The sequence below is a fragment of the Penicillium chermesinum genome (genome assembly GCF_028974085.1).
Source record: "Penicillium chermesinum strain IBT 19713 chromosome Unknown utg000001l:1.0-1975020.0:1.0-1976611.0, whole genome shotgun sequence".
In the NCBI taxonomy this organism is placed as follows: Eukaryota; Fungi; Ascomycota; class Eurotiomycetes; order Eurotiales; family Aspergillaceae; genus Penicillium; species Penicillium chermesinum.
In genome coordinates this window covers 941,650-959,332 of record NW_026695311.1, presented here as the reverse complement: position 1 = coordinate 959,332, position 17,683 = coordinate 941,650, and the positions used below count along the sequence as shown (strand labels likewise).

General features: G+C 50.2%; 7 protein-coding genes across 7 annotated transcripts; 2 read left to right on the top strand and 5 right to left on the bottom strand.

The window, feature by feature from the left end:
- Positions 1-139: 139 nt before the first annotated feature.
- On the bottom strand, positions 140-4,647 carry N7468_000374 (uncharacterized protein; the record flags this gene model as incomplete). Its single annotated transcript, XM_058469671.1, is given in 4 exon segments — positions 140-220; positions 231-1,512; positions 1,575-2,391; positions 2,451-4,647. 4 exon segments carry the CDS (start codon positions 4,645-4,647, stop codon positions 140-142), a joined length of 4,377 nt encoding a protein of 1,458 aa, XP_058335702.1.
- Positions 4,648-5,645: 998 nt separating this feature from the next.
- N7468_000373 (uncharacterized protein) lies at positions 5,646-6,304 on the bottom strand (the record flags this gene model as incomplete). Its single annotated transcript, XM_058469670.1, has 3 exons — positions 5,646-5,806; positions 5,858-5,962; positions 6,028-6,304. 3 exons carry the CDS (start codon positions 6,302-6,304, stop codon positions 5,646-5,648), a joined length of 543 nt encoding a protein of 180 aa, XP_058335701.1.
- Positions 6,305-7,311: 1,007 nt separating this feature from the next.
- Positions 7,312-8,346, top strand: N7468_000372 (NmrA/HSCARG family protein; the record flags this gene model as incomplete). Its single annotated transcript, XM_058469669.1, has 3 exons — positions 7,312-7,485; positions 7,544-7,955; positions 8,009-8,346. The coding sequence occupies 3 exons, from the start codon at positions 7,312-7,314 to the stop codon at positions 8,344-8,346; spliced, it is 924 nt and encodes a 307-aa protein (XP_058335700.1).
- A 17-nt stretch (positions 8,347-8,363) lies between these two features.
- On the bottom strand, positions 8,364-9,008 carry N7468_000371 (class I SAM-dependent methyltransferase; the record flags this gene model as incomplete). The annotated part of the gene is made up of 1 exon (XM_058469668.1): positions 8,364-9,008. One exon carries the CDS (start codon positions 9,006-9,008, stop codon positions 8,364-8,366), a length of 645 nt encoding a protein of 214 aa, XP_058335699.1.
- Positions 9,009-9,680: 672 nt separating this feature from the next.
- N7468_000370 (GMC family oxidoreductase) lies at positions 9,681-12,172 on the bottom strand (the record flags this gene model as incomplete). The annotated part of the gene is made up of 10 exons (XM_058469667.1): positions 9,681-9,812; positions 9,869-10,053; positions 10,108-10,233; positions 10,285-10,570; positions 10,632-10,692; positions 10,741-11,359; positions 11,416-11,459; positions 11,514-11,767; positions 11,820-11,973; positions 12,030-12,172. 10 exons carry the CDS (start codon positions 12,170-12,172, stop codon positions 9,681-9,683), a joined length of 2,004 nt encoding a protein of 667 aa, XP_058335698.1.
- Positions 12,173-13,709: 1,537 nt separating this feature from the next.
- N7468_000369 (uncharacterized protein) lies at positions 13,710-14,812 on the bottom strand (the record flags this gene model as incomplete). The annotated part of the gene is made up of 2 exons (XM_058469666.1): positions 13,710-14,118; positions 14,169-14,812. The coding sequence occupies 2 exons, from the start codon at positions 14,810-14,812 to the stop codon at positions 13,710-13,712; spliced, it is 1,053 nt and encodes a 350-aa protein (XP_058335697.1).
- A 1,008-nt stretch (positions 14,813-15,820) lies between these two features.
- On the top strand, positions 15,821-17,683 carry N7468_000368 (GMC family oxidoreductase; the record flags this gene model as incomplete). Its single annotated transcript, XM_058469665.1, has 2 exons — positions 15,821-16,030; positions 16,052-17,683. 2 exons carry the CDS (start codon positions 15,821-15,823, stop codon positions 17,681-17,683), a joined length of 1,842 nt encoding a protein of 613 aa, XP_058335696.1.

Below are 17,683 nucleotides of genomic sequence, written 5' to 3'. Positions count from 1 at the left end.
TTTGATACCAATTTCGATTCTCGGTTACCATGTTTATGAAGAATATTTGGAGAAACTGCCTCTCTAGTCTTGAACAGATGTTCTCTGTCCCGGCTTTGCTGAAGCTGAGAAAGAGGGTCTTCCAGTTGATTCCCTCTGATCACGACTCGTAGAGCTCTTTGAAAAGACTATTCCTCCCAAGAAGCGCCTGCGGCGTATCAAACTCCGCCAACCCCCCCATCTTTAATGACCGCAATTTTGTCAAAATCAATGATCGTCCCGAGTCTATGCGCTACGGCAATGATGGTGCAATCCGAGAACTGCTCTCGGATGACACGCTGCATCAGCGCATCCGAGACAACGTCCACGTTACTAGTCGCTTCGTCGAGGATAACAACCTTGCTCCCATGAAGCAATGCGCGCGCTAAAGAAAAGAGCTGACGCTGTCCATGCGAAAAGAAATTGAAATCCATAGCAACGCTGATCCCCCCTTTGGCCTGGACGAGATCCAAAAGCTCGACTCGTCGCAGCGCATCCTCAATGACATCCGAGGTGTGTACTCCCCTGGGGTCCATGTTTGATCTGATAGACCCGTGTGTTGAGAATGGCTCCTGGGGGATGGCGTTTAGAGCCTGGCGGGTTGTGTTGCGCGGAATCCGGGTGATATCAACGCCATCAATCAGGATTTGGCTGCTTGGCTCGACTTCAACCATCCGGAACAGAGAAGCTAACAGCGAGCTCTTCCCGCTGCCGCTGCGGCCGCAGATACCAATCTTTTGGCCGGCTTCGATGGCGAAGTTGAGGTTTGAAAGGACAAATTTCTTGTCGGCGCCGGTATTGTACGATGCGAAGACGTTGCGGAATTCGATCGCGCCTTTCTCTGGCCAGGATGAGAGGTCGATTGTCGGAAGGAGAGCGTCTTCGCCGAGCTTGTTTTCATTCTCGGTATTTGAGACAAAGTCACGGACTCGAGCCACCGAGCCGATGTATGTCTCTAAGGAGGCCCACATACGAAGGATCATGGAAAGAGTCTGACTGAAGGTGATGACGTTGAGGATGGCCAGACCGACGTATCCAGCTCCAACCTCTGTGCGCAGCTTCACAACAAGTGCCATAAGAATGGCGCCTAGGACCGCGACTGTCATGTCCAGTGCCAATTCTAGCCACCGCTGGATGCAGAAAAGCAAGTAGAACGGCTTCTGTGACGCATCGAGCAATGTAAGATTTTGCTTCTCGAAGGCTGCCGCCCACCCAAAGGAACGAATTGTCACCAGCCCGGACAAAGTTTCGATGAACTGAGAAAATAGCGGCGACTTGGCTTCCAGGTCGAGGAGTCTCATTTGACGGGACGTGCGTAGATAGAACTTTTGCAATACCCACATGAATAGGAAGAGGACCGGCATGACGGCGGCAAAGTAGCGGGCTGAGACACACATCAAAACCGCTGACATGACGCCTTGGAAGAAAGATAGCACAAAATCAACCAACGCATATGGAAGATCATGATCAAGTAGCATCATATCTTGACTGAAGCTGTTGTGATGGTCGTATTAGCTATGGAATTTCTGCCGGCCTAGTATAACAGCTCTACTCACCGATTTGTAGTTGTTCCTGTATCCACCGAAGTAAAGAAGGCAAGGGGAGCGTTCATGACTGTCTTCAGAAGACGTTCGTGTAAGACCAGCGCACTTCTCGGAGCGAAGAACAGTATGAAATGATAGGCGCCACCAACTAGACAAATTGTGTTCACTACCGCCACTAGGGCGTAAAGTCCCAAATAAAGGCCATTGACACTATTGCCGTGCTTTTCCAAAGCGCTGGTCCACAGATTGACCAACATACCATCGAATTGCGTTAATACGCCACTAATCACCCAAGCGGTGAGAAAGGTAGCCGAAGACGCCCAGTGGACAGACTTGAAGTAGTAGGTGTAGAGAGATATGTCTCCATTTCCTCGCTTCAACTCTTCTTCCATGGTGTCTCGACCCGTAGCTTGTTCCGACGCAGCCAGTGCCACTGTAGATTTATCGACTCGTGTATTTTCTTCATCGTCGCTCTGGGTTTCACGGTACTGGGCCCTCAACAAAGAGACATATCCGCCACTCTTCTCAAGCTCAGCCAAAGTGCCTTGCTCAGCGATAAGGCCTTTATTGCTCATGACAATGACTTGGTCGGCGTAAGAGAGCCTGTGTACTGCATGTGTGGCAAGCAGCACAGTGGTTCCTAACCGTCGAAAAATTCCGTTATTGGAGAATAGCCGGGCGAATATGCGCTCCTCTGTTCCAGCATCAAGGCCGGAGAAGACATCATCTAGCAGAATAAGCTCTTTACGGGAGTAGACTGCTCGAGCAAGGGCCAGTCGCTGCTTCTGGCCACCAGAAAGTGAAATTCCTGCGGACCCAACTTGGGTGTCTACAGAACGTCAGACTTGAGACACTACCCCTAGAGGACATGGTGATAAGGATACTTACGATCGCCATTTGGTAGCATAGGAAGGTCTTGATCCAAAGCACAAGCTCTCACCACCTCCTCATACCAAGATTCGTCGTAAACGGAAACGCCAAGGATATTTTCTCGAAGCGTGGTATTGCGGACCCACGGGGTCTGGTCCACATAGGCTGCTTCTGCACAATTAGAATAGAGGAAGCCTTTTGTCGATGGGGTTTCTCCTAGAATTCCTTTGAAAAGAGTGCTTTTGCCGCACCCTGTTGGGCCGATGACGATGCATATTTGACCTCTTCCGATGCTGATATTGACATCATGAACCGATAAACTCGATGCTGGGTCCCAGGAGAAGCTGGCATCTCGTGCAACAAGCACTGCCGAGGACTCGCTTTTTGGGGCCTGGGTTTGTTCGACAAGTTCGATCCCATCGCTATCCTCTGTGGGGGCTGATGAGCTATGGGATCCAGGGAGGGTTATTCGATGATCTCGCCGTGCCTCTGACTCAAGAAAGTCTTGGATCCGTTGCAGAGACGCGATGGCCGTATTCATGGAGGGAATTGCCCGGATAAATTCATTGACAGGTGCTGAAATCAAAGAGACAAGCGTGAGGGCTGTGTATGCTGATTCAGAAGTTAACGGACGTTCTTTGCTTCCCGGAAGGGCAACATATATAGCAAGAGTGACAAAGGCCCCAAAAACATAGATAATGTTTGAAAAGAACACTCTCGCGACGAGGAGCCTCCGGAACAATTTTGCCTCGTTCAGTTCAGTGATTCGAAGATTTTGGACAATCCCAGCAAGCCAATCGGACAACCCCAGCATCTTGACAGACTTCATCGACCCAAGCATGGAGCTTGTCACGGAGACTCGTGTCTGAATTTTCTCCATCCAGATCTTCTGAGCATATCCCATGTATCTCGCGAGACAAATAATGGCCATCGTTGAGATAGCTGACAGGGCAAGCGGCGCAACAAAAGCGATGTCAAGCTGGCGAAAGAGAAGCCAAGTGGCTATGGCCATCTCAAGAGGGACAGCCCAGAGACTCTGCAGAAGTTGCAGTCCATCGCAGACGGATTGCACATCGCTGGACATGAGAGTCACCGCCACCGATTCATCGACAGCAGCGATGCTAAGATCGACAGTCTTGGTATAGATGATGCTGATTAAATTACCTCTGGCTCGTGTCAGGAAGCGGTAATTCATGTGGTAGAAAAATCCATTAGAAACAGCTACCCCAAGAAGAACCAAAAAAAAGGCTCCTGTCAGACCCCATCCAATACTGTCCGGCTGAGACTCATCACTCGCGAATGAAATCACGCGGGTCAGTAGGGATGGCTGTACGTAGCGAAACCCAATCTGTACCAGGCGTGGCACGATACAGTAGACCAGGGCTTTGGTATTCGCGCGTAAAAGAGCATAAAGCAATGCTCTACGTTTTCCTTTGGTGGCCCTGTCCCAGGCATATTTCATTTTGTCCCGCAGAACTTCCGCAGTCATATCGCGATCAATCGGGTAGAGATCTTCATTGCGAAGAACGCCCTGAAATCCGGAGGTCATGAGTTTGTTGAGCCAGAAGAAAACTGACCTGCTGTAGATACCGCTGGTTTCTTCCGGGGACAGTCCACGCCATGGATCTAATAGAATGTTTCGCTTCTCAATCGCCTCAGCCACTAGGACTAGAGCCTTGACGCCCATCATCGCGGCAAAACACCCGGCCACGGGCATGCTAGCTCGATCCATGAAGAGTGTGCGAGTTCGCGCAATATCAAAAACAAATGTTAGGAGAATGTAGATGTTGATGATAGGCGAAGGCCTTAGAGACCGGGAATGCTCAAACTCAGACAGAATGCAAAGCCCCAGGCTAGCGGCAAAAGCCAAAGCGGATGCGGGAATCGTGGTGACTGTCCGTAGCGATGAGTTGAAGACGTTCAGAATAAGTAAGGCCAGATTCACTGCCGCGAGAACAGATAGAAAAAGCAGTTTGCTTTCTTTCAAGAAGCCCCCGGCATTGACCTTGGGTCTTCGAGAGTGGAGACTGAAGATCCTGTAAGGTAGGCATAGTAGGAGAAGGGCTGATGGTAGTAGCCCGAAGATCGTGTCTTCGAAAAGAGGGGTGAAATCGAACCCGAGTGAGGTCACTGGCCCAAACGAGCTAAGACGCTCGTCCTGGAGGCTCGAGGAGCCATTTTGTAGGAGAGTATTCCGGATAGCGAACACCGACATGACAGAAGATTCTAAACGGAGATAGTTGACTTTGATGGCGCGTGGGAGCTCAAGGAATTAACCCTCGCTACGTGAGGCTCGTGGGATGGCCAAGGTCGAGTCATATGTAAGCTTTACTTGCTTGTGCTGATACCACCGTGTCAAGGCAGCCAGATAAAGTATAGATAACCCAAGGCATCAGCTTAAGAGGCAGATGCTGCTGAAGTATGGGTCTGGAGAAATCGTGGACTAGGCAGGCTAATTCACACGAAGACGAGGGTTGCGTACTTGACGGAAGATAGCGCAATTTCCCCGGGACCGCCCCCAAAGCTACTGAGGGGTCATCCATGGATGGTGTATCTCAGCCCACTCAGCGCCAATTACCCTGCGGTGATCTTGGATTTTGAGTTCTATCATACTCTAGCAGTAGCACTCATCTTTCCAATCACTGCTTCTGATACGATATCTATGATAGCATCCAGTCATTGAAAACCATCAGTTTCGCCACTCGCGGTCTTTGCGCCCCTGAAAATAATTTCTACAAAGAGCCGGCAGTCCCAACGGGGCAACGCTCTCAAGGCTACACGTGACATCGCTTATCTCCGGAGCCCCAGACTTCAGATTGATTGGAGAGCAGTGACCTTATGAGCGACTGGACTTTAGCTGCGGAGGGGGACAGTCAAGGACAGATACCTCGGCCGGCAGGAAGAACATGAAACCCCGGAGAACTTTGGAGACTTCACCAGAAAAGCGTACCAACATTAGATGAAGGATTGTGTGAAGCCTGCAGTTCATGTTCGGTGTTCATCCTATATAAGCCCCAAACGATTATGTGGAAGGTGGAAGTCTTGTCCTACGGCCGATCTTTTCGTTCTTTTGACAACGTGGAATTTCCAGATCGACAAAATACTTTCTCCTTAGTTCTATTTCGACTTCCCATAAGCGGCCATTATTACGCCCGGGCCTTGAGCCATGTTATTACTTTCGCTAAAACGCTCTAGATGCAAGATCCGGGCGACTTAGAACATCTCGCCTGAAACATCAGCACCCTTGTCCAATGAATCCGCTTCCTTACGAAGCACATCAGCCCGGAACTTTCTAAACGCCGTCTCGATCCGCTTCTTGCTCTCAGGGTCCGAAGATATAGTGCGACTGCCACTTGCTGCTCCTCCCGCCAGACCTAAATTTCCGTTAGTATGAAGCCACATGTAAAAAGAAACGGTGTCCTTACCAAGCTCTCCGCCCAAAAATAGCCCGCCCAGTGACGCAAAGAAATAAGTCGCGAAATCGCCCCAAGCAGAGGGCTTTAGCAAGGGAGTTAGGTCAGGAATAGCCTCTGCTCAGAAGGTTAGCACCATTTCTACATCGAAACGCGATCAAGCTCCCGTCGGAAGAGATTACCGGTACGCCCATCTGCAAACACCACCTGAGTAGGTTTTTCCTGTGCACGGACAGCAGCGAAAAAGGCGCGGCGCGTACTGCGTAGCCGGATTGCGGCATACAATCCGACACTGAGTCCAATTGCAGAGCCGACGGTTGTCCATAGCGAGATGCTTGAAGCTGCTGCCTTGAGCTTGTCGCGGTCTTCGCTCTGCAGGTCGTGTTGCATGTGCTCGTCCGCAAGTCTGGCCAGCTCGTCTGAGCGACGGCGGCGGAGGATGGCGACTGACTCAGACATCTCTTGATGTTTAGCGAAGAGAATTGTTTTGAGAGGATAAGGAAAGGTGAAGTGGTTGTGCAGCAAAGAGCCGAAAGTTGGATGTGACCTTGAAGTGATGACGTCACAGAACAACCCGGCGGATGTTAGTTGCGCTGGGCACGCAATTGGAATAATTGTTTTATGGAATTTTCAAAATAGCATGGTGAACTTAGGGAGCGATCCATATTATTTGTTGAGCTCTACCAGCTCAGATTGTGCGTAGTATTGGCTTTCAATGTTTAATTGATACATCAATATCATCACACGACTGTACAGGAGCGCCACTACGGAACCCGACAAGATCCGGGGTAAAGAAATGGTAAACAGTAAACCTGGAACTATGGCATGACTGGTATGGTCCCCAGTGTACGGCATGAGCTTGAATATTTGGCATCTCACTTCATTGACAGGACCTGCTATTTCACCGGGACTCGGAATGAATTCAAGCCTTGAAGGAAACCGATAGACATGTTCGTCAAGACGAGACCTCGAGCCAACACCCGGAGACTCGGAATTCAGTCACCATTCACATTACGACGATTTTCTATCGACCGGTAAAATACTAGTATACAAACAAGCAACTGGGTTGTTCAAGTTTGAAAAAGTGTTTTTAGCGTGCTAGTAGTATACTTTCCCTTTTTTTTCCCGTTTTTTGCGTTCTTCGCAGTGCAATTTCCCCGATAACAGGTATTACCCCAATAACACCAATTACACAGACGATAAGACAATCCATGAGTTATATTCACTCATCCCAATAGGATTTGCAATGATTATACAATTAAAGCAGGTAGAAGTTTTCGGCCCGCGCATCCCTCCGATCACCGAAAGTGGGACGCCTGAAACAGCCGCCTCAACCAATCGGACCGTTTAATTCCCCCGGCCGGATATAGAAAGGAGAGTATGAAAAGATCCAGATGAACGTTGACGATATGAATTGTTAACATTCAATTTTCTTTTACCAAGCCTCTCTGACTCTTGTCACCGCAATGTCGAAGCTAATCACTGTCTTTGGAGCAACTGGAAATCAAGGCGGATCGGTGATTCGCACTATCCTGAACGACCAGAAACTGTGCAAAGAATTTCGGGTTCGGGGTGTCACTCGAGATGTCAACAAGCCGACTGCTAAGGCTCTCGCCGAGCAAGGTGTTGAAATCGTTCAGGTAAATAAAAACCAACAAGAGAATGTATAGCGAAGACGGGGAACCAACACTAACATAGGGAGACCTGCTGAATCCTCAAGATGTAGCTACTGCAGTGAAGGGAGCCGATACAGTATTCCTGGTGACAAACTTCTGGGAATACTTCTCTTCGGATCCGGAGATTCAGCAGGGGAAGATTGTGGCAGATGCCTGTAAAGAGGCCGGTGTCAAACATCTCATCTTCTCTTCCCTGATCGACGCATCGAAGACGACAAATGGACGACTTGTCAATATCACTCACTTTGATGGTAAAGCAGAGGTGGAGCGATACATCCGCTCCCTTGGAATCCCTGCCACGTTTGTCATGCTCGGTGTCTTCATGAGCGAGCTTTTCACCTTGATTCAAAAAGGAGAAGATGGATCTTTTACGTTGGCTCTCCCTGTCTCCACGAAGGCTCCAACGCCTCTCATTGATGCTTCTAAGGACACTGGTACGTCTGCCTCAGAGTATTGAAAGGCCTTATGAACCAGCTGACACACTCAGGTAACTTCGTTCGCGCTGCTCTGGTTAATCCGCCTAAAGAGGGTTCAAATACGATCCATGCTAGCGCTGGTTACTACACCCCCGAGCAGATTGGTGTCGATTTTGAAGCAGCTACCGGGAAGCAACTTGCGGTTGTGTCTGTCCCGGGAGAAGTTTTCAAATCCTTCCTGGGTGCGTCGATGCCCCCGCACTTGGTGCTTGAGGTGTACGAGAATCTCCTCCTGTTGGAGGAAGAAGGGTATTATGCTGGTGCAGACCTATCTCCGAGCCTCAACGCTCTGTCGGAAAAGCCTGTAACTTTGAAGGAGTTCTTTACTCAGCATAAAGAGAAATGGTGAACCTTGTCGAAGTGCCATCATCGGAATGATCCTGGTTTTCTTGGGTTTACGGTAACTGACAAGTAGAGTAAATTGAAGGAATCACATTGGAAATCATACTTCACGCGGCCTGTCATTGCTTCTCGGCGGAAATGAGTAAGAAAAAAAGGACGATGTCTCTGATGAGCCCAATCGGGATGCTCAGCAATGTCTTCAAGGGAGGGGGACCACTCTATGAGCCCTGTCAATTTAAATCCACTCTCTAGAAGAATCTTGACGTATGTTTCTAGGGTGCGATGATACTTCCGCACCCCCTCAACTCCAAGCCAACTGGTTGTCCGCCACCCCTCCTCACTGTACGAGTTCAATGGCCAGATTGTCCGTTCTTTTCCATCCGATTCCAGTGTCTCCCATTCCGGCCCAGGGTGGATAGGCCCGGAGCTGACGGGGTGCTCCACCGAGAACACTAGCTTGCCACTGCGCTTCAAAGAAGTGTGGATTTCTCGATAGAGCCTGGCCAGATCTTCAACATAGTGGAATGCCAGTGAGCTGTACACGAGGTGGTAGGATTCAATTTCCCTTTGGTCTTTGAAAGTGACCTTTTCCAGATCCTCCACCGTGTAGTCGATGGGAGACGAGCCGGCACTCGCGCCCGACTCGAACTCTTTCGCGCGAGCGATCATTTTGTGCGAAATATCGACTGCTCGGACGTATGACGCTTGGTTATCTCTCGCCCACCGAGAGAACCAGCCGTATCCACAGCCGAGGTCAAGAACACGTTTTCCTTCCAGATTTTGGCTTAAGTTTCAGGTATCTTTTTTGCTGCCTAGCACCATATCCCGCATTTGAGGCCATTCTGGTGCTGCGGATAACCCATGCTGCGAGCGTGGGAGATTCCCGTAGCCGGAGAAAAAGGTGGCATTATCATATATATTTTGCGCTTGTGAGGCCATTGGAGTGTGTCGTCTGCTAGAAAGGACCCAATGAGAGGAGGTTCGGTCCTGTTGAAGGTTTTCAATTTACCAATGGCATCATCGCTTAAACTCGGGACAAACTTCCATATTGGGTCCCCGACGTGCGATGAGAGCTGCGCCCCCCCCCAAACCACCAAAAAAGATTTCAGAAATCCTCTCGTCTGGTTCCAGCTCCTCCTATACCAGCTTATACATCGTAGTATTAATCATAGCTCGGCAGGTCAGGTATAGATTCTCATATGTTCTCAAATACTGGTCCCCCCGCAATACAGATGAAAAGAGACTTTTTCAGAAAACAATTTCATTATTCATTCTGAGGAGCTGTGCTAGTTTACGAGAAAGCATATCGCATTTTGGCCAACCACCAATAAAACGTCCTTCTTACAATCGCGAAAGGTTAGCGAACTCGCCTGGGGCGTGGTAATTGGGCACATCCATTGCCAGGGCTGCGCCCGAGTATCCCAGGTCCTCTGCAGTTAGCATGGCGCACTTCTCGCCAATAAGCAGGGCAGTCTGAACGAATCTCAAGTTAGAAACCACCTTTGCCAATGGAGGTCTTTAGCACTTACACTAAATGTGTTGCAGCCGACGTTGTCGGGGCAGATCGACAAATCGCAGACCTTGAGGCCCTTGACGCCGTGGACGTTGAGACGCTCATCGACGACGCCTCCTTGCGGGGCGATCGAGCTCCCTTCTCTTGGTGCCATGCTGCATGTTCCAAGAGAGTGCCAGGTTGTCTCCACGTGGCGTGAAACTACCAAAAATTAGCTGTGTTCTTGTACGTCGGGTGTCCATTTGGAGCTCGTACCCCACTTCTCGATATGCGCAATGTCCTCTTTGCTGTACTCGAGTGGCTTTCGGTTTTCGTGCTTGTTCGAGTTCAGCCTAGTTGCCGAAGCTTGCTCTCCGGGCTCCAGGGGCGTTGTCCATGAACCTATTCGTGTCAGTATGAATGTTCTGAAAAGATTCCCGCTAATTCACGCACCGTGCTGGATACCAGCAGATAGATGGTTTGCCCCGGCGTACGCCTTTGTTGTTGCTAGGTCGAGATCTTGCGCCCGTGCCGGAGAATCGAAAGCGAAATGTGGGTGCATGTTCGCAACTTCTCCGGCATACGACGACATACGTCGAGCAGTCTCGCGAGACTTGATGTATCCCCAGACCATAGGGCCCATGTCGCGCTTGTCGTTCATAAAGCCTGCGTCAAAATCGGGGTTCTCGTACGGGTCGGCCGACTTAATGTGAGTGAACCCGCGAGAGAAGGGGTATTCCTATATCATGTCAGCGGTTCATATCTCCTGAATCTCTGCTGGGGGATCTCTCAAGTCATACCAAGAAGTGGAACATGGTGAAGAACTTTCCTGGGGGCATAACCATGTGATCACCAAACCAACTGTAATGCGATCAGAAATGCCCCTTAAGCGGTGGTGACTGAACTTACCCTGAAATAACGGAATAGTGCATGACGGGCTTATCAGGTTTGTTCTTGAAGTAGGTGTCATATCCTGTCTGGCCAAATTGAGGAGTTGGCCACTTTTTCATCTCGTTCAGCTCAGCCTGCGTTGGGCGGATCTTGACACCAGCTTCAATACCGTTGGTAGCCAAAGGCCCGGTACCCTTGATATTCCACTCCTCATAGACGCGTTTCTGAACTTCCGGGTCTCCTCGCACAAAGTCATCAAAGGTCTCAACTTCAGGCTTGGCCCGGTAGACTGAGAAGGTTAAGTAGTGGTCCTGGAAGTTCCGGCCAACTCCGGGCAAGTTGACAAGAGGCTGGACTCCAGCACGACGAAGCTTCTCTGGCTCTCCAATTCCAGAACGCTGGAGGACCAATGGAGAGCTGAGTGTGCCGCAGCTAAGGATGATTTGCTTGCGGGCGCGGTAGATCTTACGGACGGGCTCGCCGCCATTGAGAGGCTTGGTGGGGACCGTTGCAACGCCAACAGCCCTTCCATTCTCAATGATTATCTTGTCCACCTTGGTGTTGCACTTCAAGTGGAGGTTGGAGTGCCTTGCTCTTGTGCTGTGGACATATGCGTGAGCGGCGTCACTTCGGCGGCCTGTATATGAAATGTAAGCACACATGAGACGGTATTCTTGTACACCCTCGACCCACCGGTATCACGATTGATCCACTTGAGCCAATGTTCTGCGCCATGTCTGTGATGAGATGTTAGAATATTACGTGGTGTAAGCGGGGTGGTTTGCTCTTACGCGGTCTTCAGGTCCTGCAGATCATCAGTAACAGGAATGTCTTGCGACTCTGCAGCCTTGAGGAAGTCTTCCTTGATCGGATATGTGTAGTTTCCGAACGAGACTTTAATGGGTCCACTGTAGCCATGAAGCTCCGGATTACTGGATGCACGCTGATACGTCTCATGCTTTTTCATCAACGGCAGCAATTCTTCCGTTGTCCAACCTTTTGCTTGAAAATCGTCGTAGTCTGAGGCAGATGCTCTGGTGTACATCTGTAAAGCTGTTAGAAATAGACCTCAAGCTTGCTCCTCCCAAATTATATACCATAAAGTTGATTGAACTGCCTCCTCCTAAGATATTCGCACATGGGACTATAGCCTTTCGGCCATCCAAATGCTCGGAAGGGCGGGAATGATAGAAGGATGCCGTCTTTGAATCGAGCTTCATGTTGGTTGGATAAATTCCAGGACGGTATACCCTGCACTCGGAAATCAGCAGCTGACTAGCGGCCGAAGGTCTATTGGGGAAAACTACCATGGGTTGTTCAGATTGTTTTCGCCTGCCTCGATCAAAAGAACAGAGAGGTTGTGATCGAGGTTGGCGAGACGACCGGCAGGAACACATCCTGAGCTGCCACCTCCACAAATGATAATATCAACTTCTTCGGGGATTGTCATGATGGGATAAGTAGTTCAATTCAGAAGAATTACGTTGACCTGAGGAACTGTGGAATCAAAAAACTCCCACACGGCTTTTATAGTTACATATTCTAGTACCCAGTCCATGTATCTAACCCCAGGCCACCAACGACTAACGTCTTTGGGATGCTTTCTCCGCAGGGTTTGAAACTCACCCCGCAAGCCAAGTGCGGACCCGCAAGCGGAGAAAGAGACTTGCCAGTACATGTTATGACAAGAGAGAAACAGGTATCACAGAGAATATATTCGAGAACTACAGAGTATCGATTCTGTAAGCGTTATCGACAGGCGTTAAAACTCTGAGTGCTGTGCGATGTATGACTACCAATACTGAGTAGAGTTCGTACAATGAATAACGGGTTCTCTTTGCAGGTAAGTGATTCAAGCTCCCCAGTAATAACTCTCCCTGGCCTTTAATTTGATTCAGTCTCTGGATTTCGTACATTACAGAACGAGGAGTTCCTTGTATGTTGTTCCCCACATTCTTGGAGGTGGCGTTGGTGTTCATTGATAGAGTGCCTGCCACACATGTGTAATATGCGGGGTTTGAATTGCTTTTTTATGCGGGGCCACTGCAGGAAAGGCGTTTCTAATGGGAATGGACTCAAAAAATTGGTGCACTGTGCCGCTATGATGGTGCTTCCTACCCCCGTCGCAGTAGACTCGAGAAGTACAACACTTTACTAGCACATTACCATAAAATCCTGGAACTTGATATGCTCGGACTTAAGACACATGATTGAGATGAAAAGAGCTTGATTCATGGCTCCTATTGAAATGGGATTCGCAGTGTCCGTAGACTACTATTTCGCAGGACTACAATTTGCAGACGCTGCCACCAGGACGAAAATCGACTCGAAGGGGCGAAGGGTCAATTGTCCTAAATCATTGAATTAGATAATTATTTCACAAATCACTGATAAGCCGTCGATGTAGCCGGCAATTAGTGGCAGCGGCCTATATTGAGCTGGTCACAACCAGCTTTCCCCGCAAATGCGAGTGGGGGGTGGATCTACGCCAGGTGGGGGGGGATCTTCCGCGAGTGAACTCAGTCGCCCGATTCCCCCGGATCTTCTTTATCGTAACTCGTATTATTATTATTATAGTCAATAAGCTTTTCAACCTGCGGGATTTTTGCCTCTCCTCCAAATTGGCAGTCCCTCCTGAATGTAACATGTCGGTATGGCTGGTTGCACCAGTGTTCCGTCAACCAGAGTATTCTTCCCTCACGCCCATACAGCTTCATTTCCAAGAACCGGTTCTACATAGCTCACTTCTCCCACCCAAAGAGAGAGCCGTCAAATGTGGGCTCCATGAAGCCACAAAGCGGAGGTGAGTGTTATTCCACCTATCCTCTTCATCTTGTCTCCTGGATAAACTTTCTCGGATAAACCGGCTATACCCCGCATATCCACTCAGAACGAAAGACTCCATGCAATCATAGTGCTCGAGAGTGCCTCAATAAAGAGTACGAAGACCCCCCCTCTCGCACCCACCGAAACCGAAACGAAAGTTCTCATACAGGGTGTTCTGCCTTGGGCCTATGGGAGAAGGAGGCCTCGCATCCATCTTGCGAGCCCTCGTGCGTAGAGCCATCGTACATGGATATTGAGTGTGAAGCGTCCTCCATTCGTGTGAGGGGGATCTCGCCATCCGCCTCAGTGCCTTGCTTTGCTCGGTCGACCTTGAGGTTTCGTGGGGCGCTCACTGGCAACGAGTTTCCGTAGTAGTCGACCTTGTCGCTGAGGAATAAGTTGGGGAAGATCGCTTTCACCACTGGTCGAAGCATCGGCGCGCAGGAGTTTCCGATCGCAAGCGCGGGCTCAGTGACACTCCAGAATGCGGCCCAGATCATGTTGTAGGGGAGGTCGCTGAAGTCTGTGGTGGTGAGGACGCGAATGCGGATGATGGTGATGGATGCAATGCTGCGCTCTTGTCAGTGCTTGGTCAACTCTGCTGGAGCGAAGAATCTTACAAGAGTCCCAGGCCGAAAATACTGAACAGAGCCAACTTGGTTGCAAGGTTCATTTGGAGCTGCCAAATGAATCGTACTGGCAGAAATACGATCATAAGGTCTGTCAATAGGTTGAAGGCGCCAATGGTCGAGAATGCGATGTTCTGATTCGCACAATGCCCCGGTTTGGTCGGGTTCCAGTTCTTCTCGAACGGCTGGCACAAGAGAAAGACCTGGAGAATGGCACCGAGCCAGTACGCCGCTGCGCACATCATGCAGATCCATGTTGCGAGGCGAAACTCCTTCGAGACGAATATTCGCAGATAGAAAAACAGATAGCTAATTTTGGTGCAGACCATGGCATCGTAGTATAGAATCTGGTAGACTATAAGCGTCTTGTACAGCATAACGGTGTTCTCCATCGGAATGGCCGTGATGAGGCGCCGCATTCCAATATGGGCCCAGTAGTACTCCACGGCCAGCAGAGCAAACAGATGCAGGGACGCGACAATACACAGTACATCGTCCCACCAGATCTTGCTCTCCCGGATGCGACGGGATATGAACCGCAGTATCACCAGGATCGTGGCAATCACGACCAGCACGGTGTTGGCAATAAGCTGGTCGCGATTGATGTCAATCTCAAATACTCCCCAACCTTTCATGGTTCCATTTGTGCCGGGGAAGGAGGGGGGAACGGAGGAAGGAATAAAAAGGCCTTGGGACCCCACGAGTGGCCTTCTAAGGAGAAATTTATTCCTGTGTGGCAGAGGCTGTCATCCGTTGACTTATTGGTAGCTATATGGATTAAGCTTAGTCTCTTGCATGACAGGGGCCCGCTTATCATTTATAGCTTAGCGGGCTCGGGGGGTTTCAGCCATGGACCCGGGCGGGTGGGCTCGTAATTGGGCTAGGCTCGACCTTCTGCTTGTTGAAGGAATAAAGAAGACATTCGCCAGTAGGGGAGAGGGACCATGTGCTGCTGCCAATCATACCTAACTTGAAACCGAATTCAAGTCCCACTCAACACGGGGAAGAAAACGACCGAGCCCCCAATTTGGAGGTCCAATTTTGGGAAGCCGGGAGAGTTAGGGGCCCAAGGAAGCGCTAACAATACTAAGTATACCAAGTGGGTCCTCTCGCCTTTGAGGATCAATGGGATTGTTGGCGCTGTCCCGGGACGGCTCGTTCTGGACTTTTGACAGCGTTGATCACCTCCCCGACGGAGTAGAAAATAGCGAGTCAACGTCGAGCGGACAAGGCCATTCATCTCCGCGGACCACAGGGTGATTACCGAACAACCCATTACGCAGGAGAGCCGGCATTCTTCTTTCCCCCCTAACCTTTAATCGGGTGAGCAGACCATCACGCCTCTTGCGAAAACGAAATCCTTCAGGCTCTACTCGGTCAGGCAATGGCCAGGTGAGATACCCCGATGGATAATGCTGGCGGACCCGGTGGTATGGTACGGCCCGGAGAAATTCCGAAGCTAGGCTCCTATCAAGGACTGCGTACATACTAGTGCGGTACATTAGACTCGAGCGAGGGGCTGCATGGCCGAAGTGATAGTCCGTTAAAAGGACGCCACGCTGCCGCCCTCTCGAGCAAAGTACTTTTGGACCCTACTTGCACCCCCCTATTTCATTTTCCAGTTGGAAGAGTTCACGCTGATCATGGCTGAGGAATATGACTATATCGTAGTCGGCGCAGGCATCGGTGGCCTTGTCCTGGCCAATCGTCTAAGTGAGGATGCTTCCGCCAAGGTCTTGCTGATCGAGGCTGGGCCCAACCGAACGGGAGACCCTCGGATCGATACTCCTGGTTTCCTGGCCACCCTCTATGGCGATCCAGTCTATGATTGGAGCTATATGAGCGTTCCCCAGGTATTTCTCGCTCTGTTGTAGTTGGCCGATGTAGATGTTAACGGCGCTCAGGAAAATGTAAACAATCGCCAAATTGGACAGTCTCGCGGCCGCGTGGTCGGTGGCTCCTCTGCAATTAACTTCTCGGTGGTCATGTATCCCACCAAGTCAAACTGGGAGTCGTGGAAGGCCCTCGGCAACGAAGGGTGGGGTGCAGAGGATCTGGCACCTTATCTGCGAAAATTCCATACCTATTCTCCTCCCAGGGAGGAGACCGCCAATCTCATCAAGACAAGCCGATACATGAAGCCCGAGAACCAGGGATCAAATGGCCCGGTTCCCGCAACCCATCCCGATGTGTATGGCCCATTCAATAAGGCCTGGGATGAAACATTTGCCGCGCTTGGATGGGAGACAGATGCCGATCCCATCCTTGGCGAGAAGCTAGGAGGCTTCACTTGTCCTCTGACGATTCATTCCAAGACGGGGAAGCGAGGCTATGCTGCGGACTACTATACACCTGATGTCGCAGCTCGACCAAATCTGAAACTCCTGGCAGAGGCTCCTGTCCAGAGGGTTCTTCTTTCTGAGGACAATGGCAGCATCGTGGCAACTGGTGTTGAAGTCAAGACCAAGGACGGCTCGCGTGCCATTCATGCGAAGAAAGAAGTGATCATCTCCGCCGGAAGTCTTAACTCACCTCAAATCCTAGAACTCTCTGGAATTGGAAACAAGGAGCTGCTTCAGAAGCATGGAATCCCAGTGGTCATTGACAACCCTGCAGTTGGCGAGAACCTGCAAGATCACCCCGAAGCCACAATCAACTTCGAAGTTGCGGAGGGTCAAGTCTCAGGAGACATCATGCGCGATCCAAATGTGGTTCAGATGGTTTCTAAGCTCTATGAAGAGACCGGATCTGGTCCTCTCTCTGGTATGCCTGTGAGCATGGCCTACCTACCATTAGTTGATGGCAAAGGTGCTGTTTCCAAAAACGACATCGAGGCTCTCCTTTCCAAGTACCTGGACAATGAGGATATCTCGCCTGCTTTGAAGGTTCAGTATGCTCATCTACGCCAAATCCTTATGGACAGCAAAGATACATCGAGTCAATACCTCTTTCTCCCCTGTCAGATCAACATGCGTCCAGACCAGACAGCCATGTCCGACGTCGTCGCCATTTCTCTCCCTGAGAACTATGTCACTATTATGGCGATCCACAATCACCCCTTCTCTCGAGGATCAGTCCATATTGCTTCCGCGAACATCGATGACAAGCCTATTTACGACCCCAAGTACCTTGATCATCCGCTCGATCTGGAGATCATGGCGAGACAGATGCAGTTCATAGACCGCATCGTCAAGTCTCAGCCTTTTGCCTCTCTAATCAAGCCAGGTAAAACTTGGCCCAGGGCTGCAAACAACTTGGACGACCTAGACCATGTGAAGGAGCTGGTGAAGGAGCGTTTGTTCACAGCTTTTCATCCCGCAGGGTCGTGCGCCATGCTACCAAAGGATATCGGTGGTGTCGTGGACTCGAAGTGTAAGGTTTACGGAACAAAGAACCTGAGGGTTGTTGACGCCAGTATCTTCCCGCTGGAGCCGGCTGGAAACATCCAAGCCTGTGTCTATGCGGTTGCAGAGCGGGCCGCTGACCTGATCAAGGAAGATAAATAG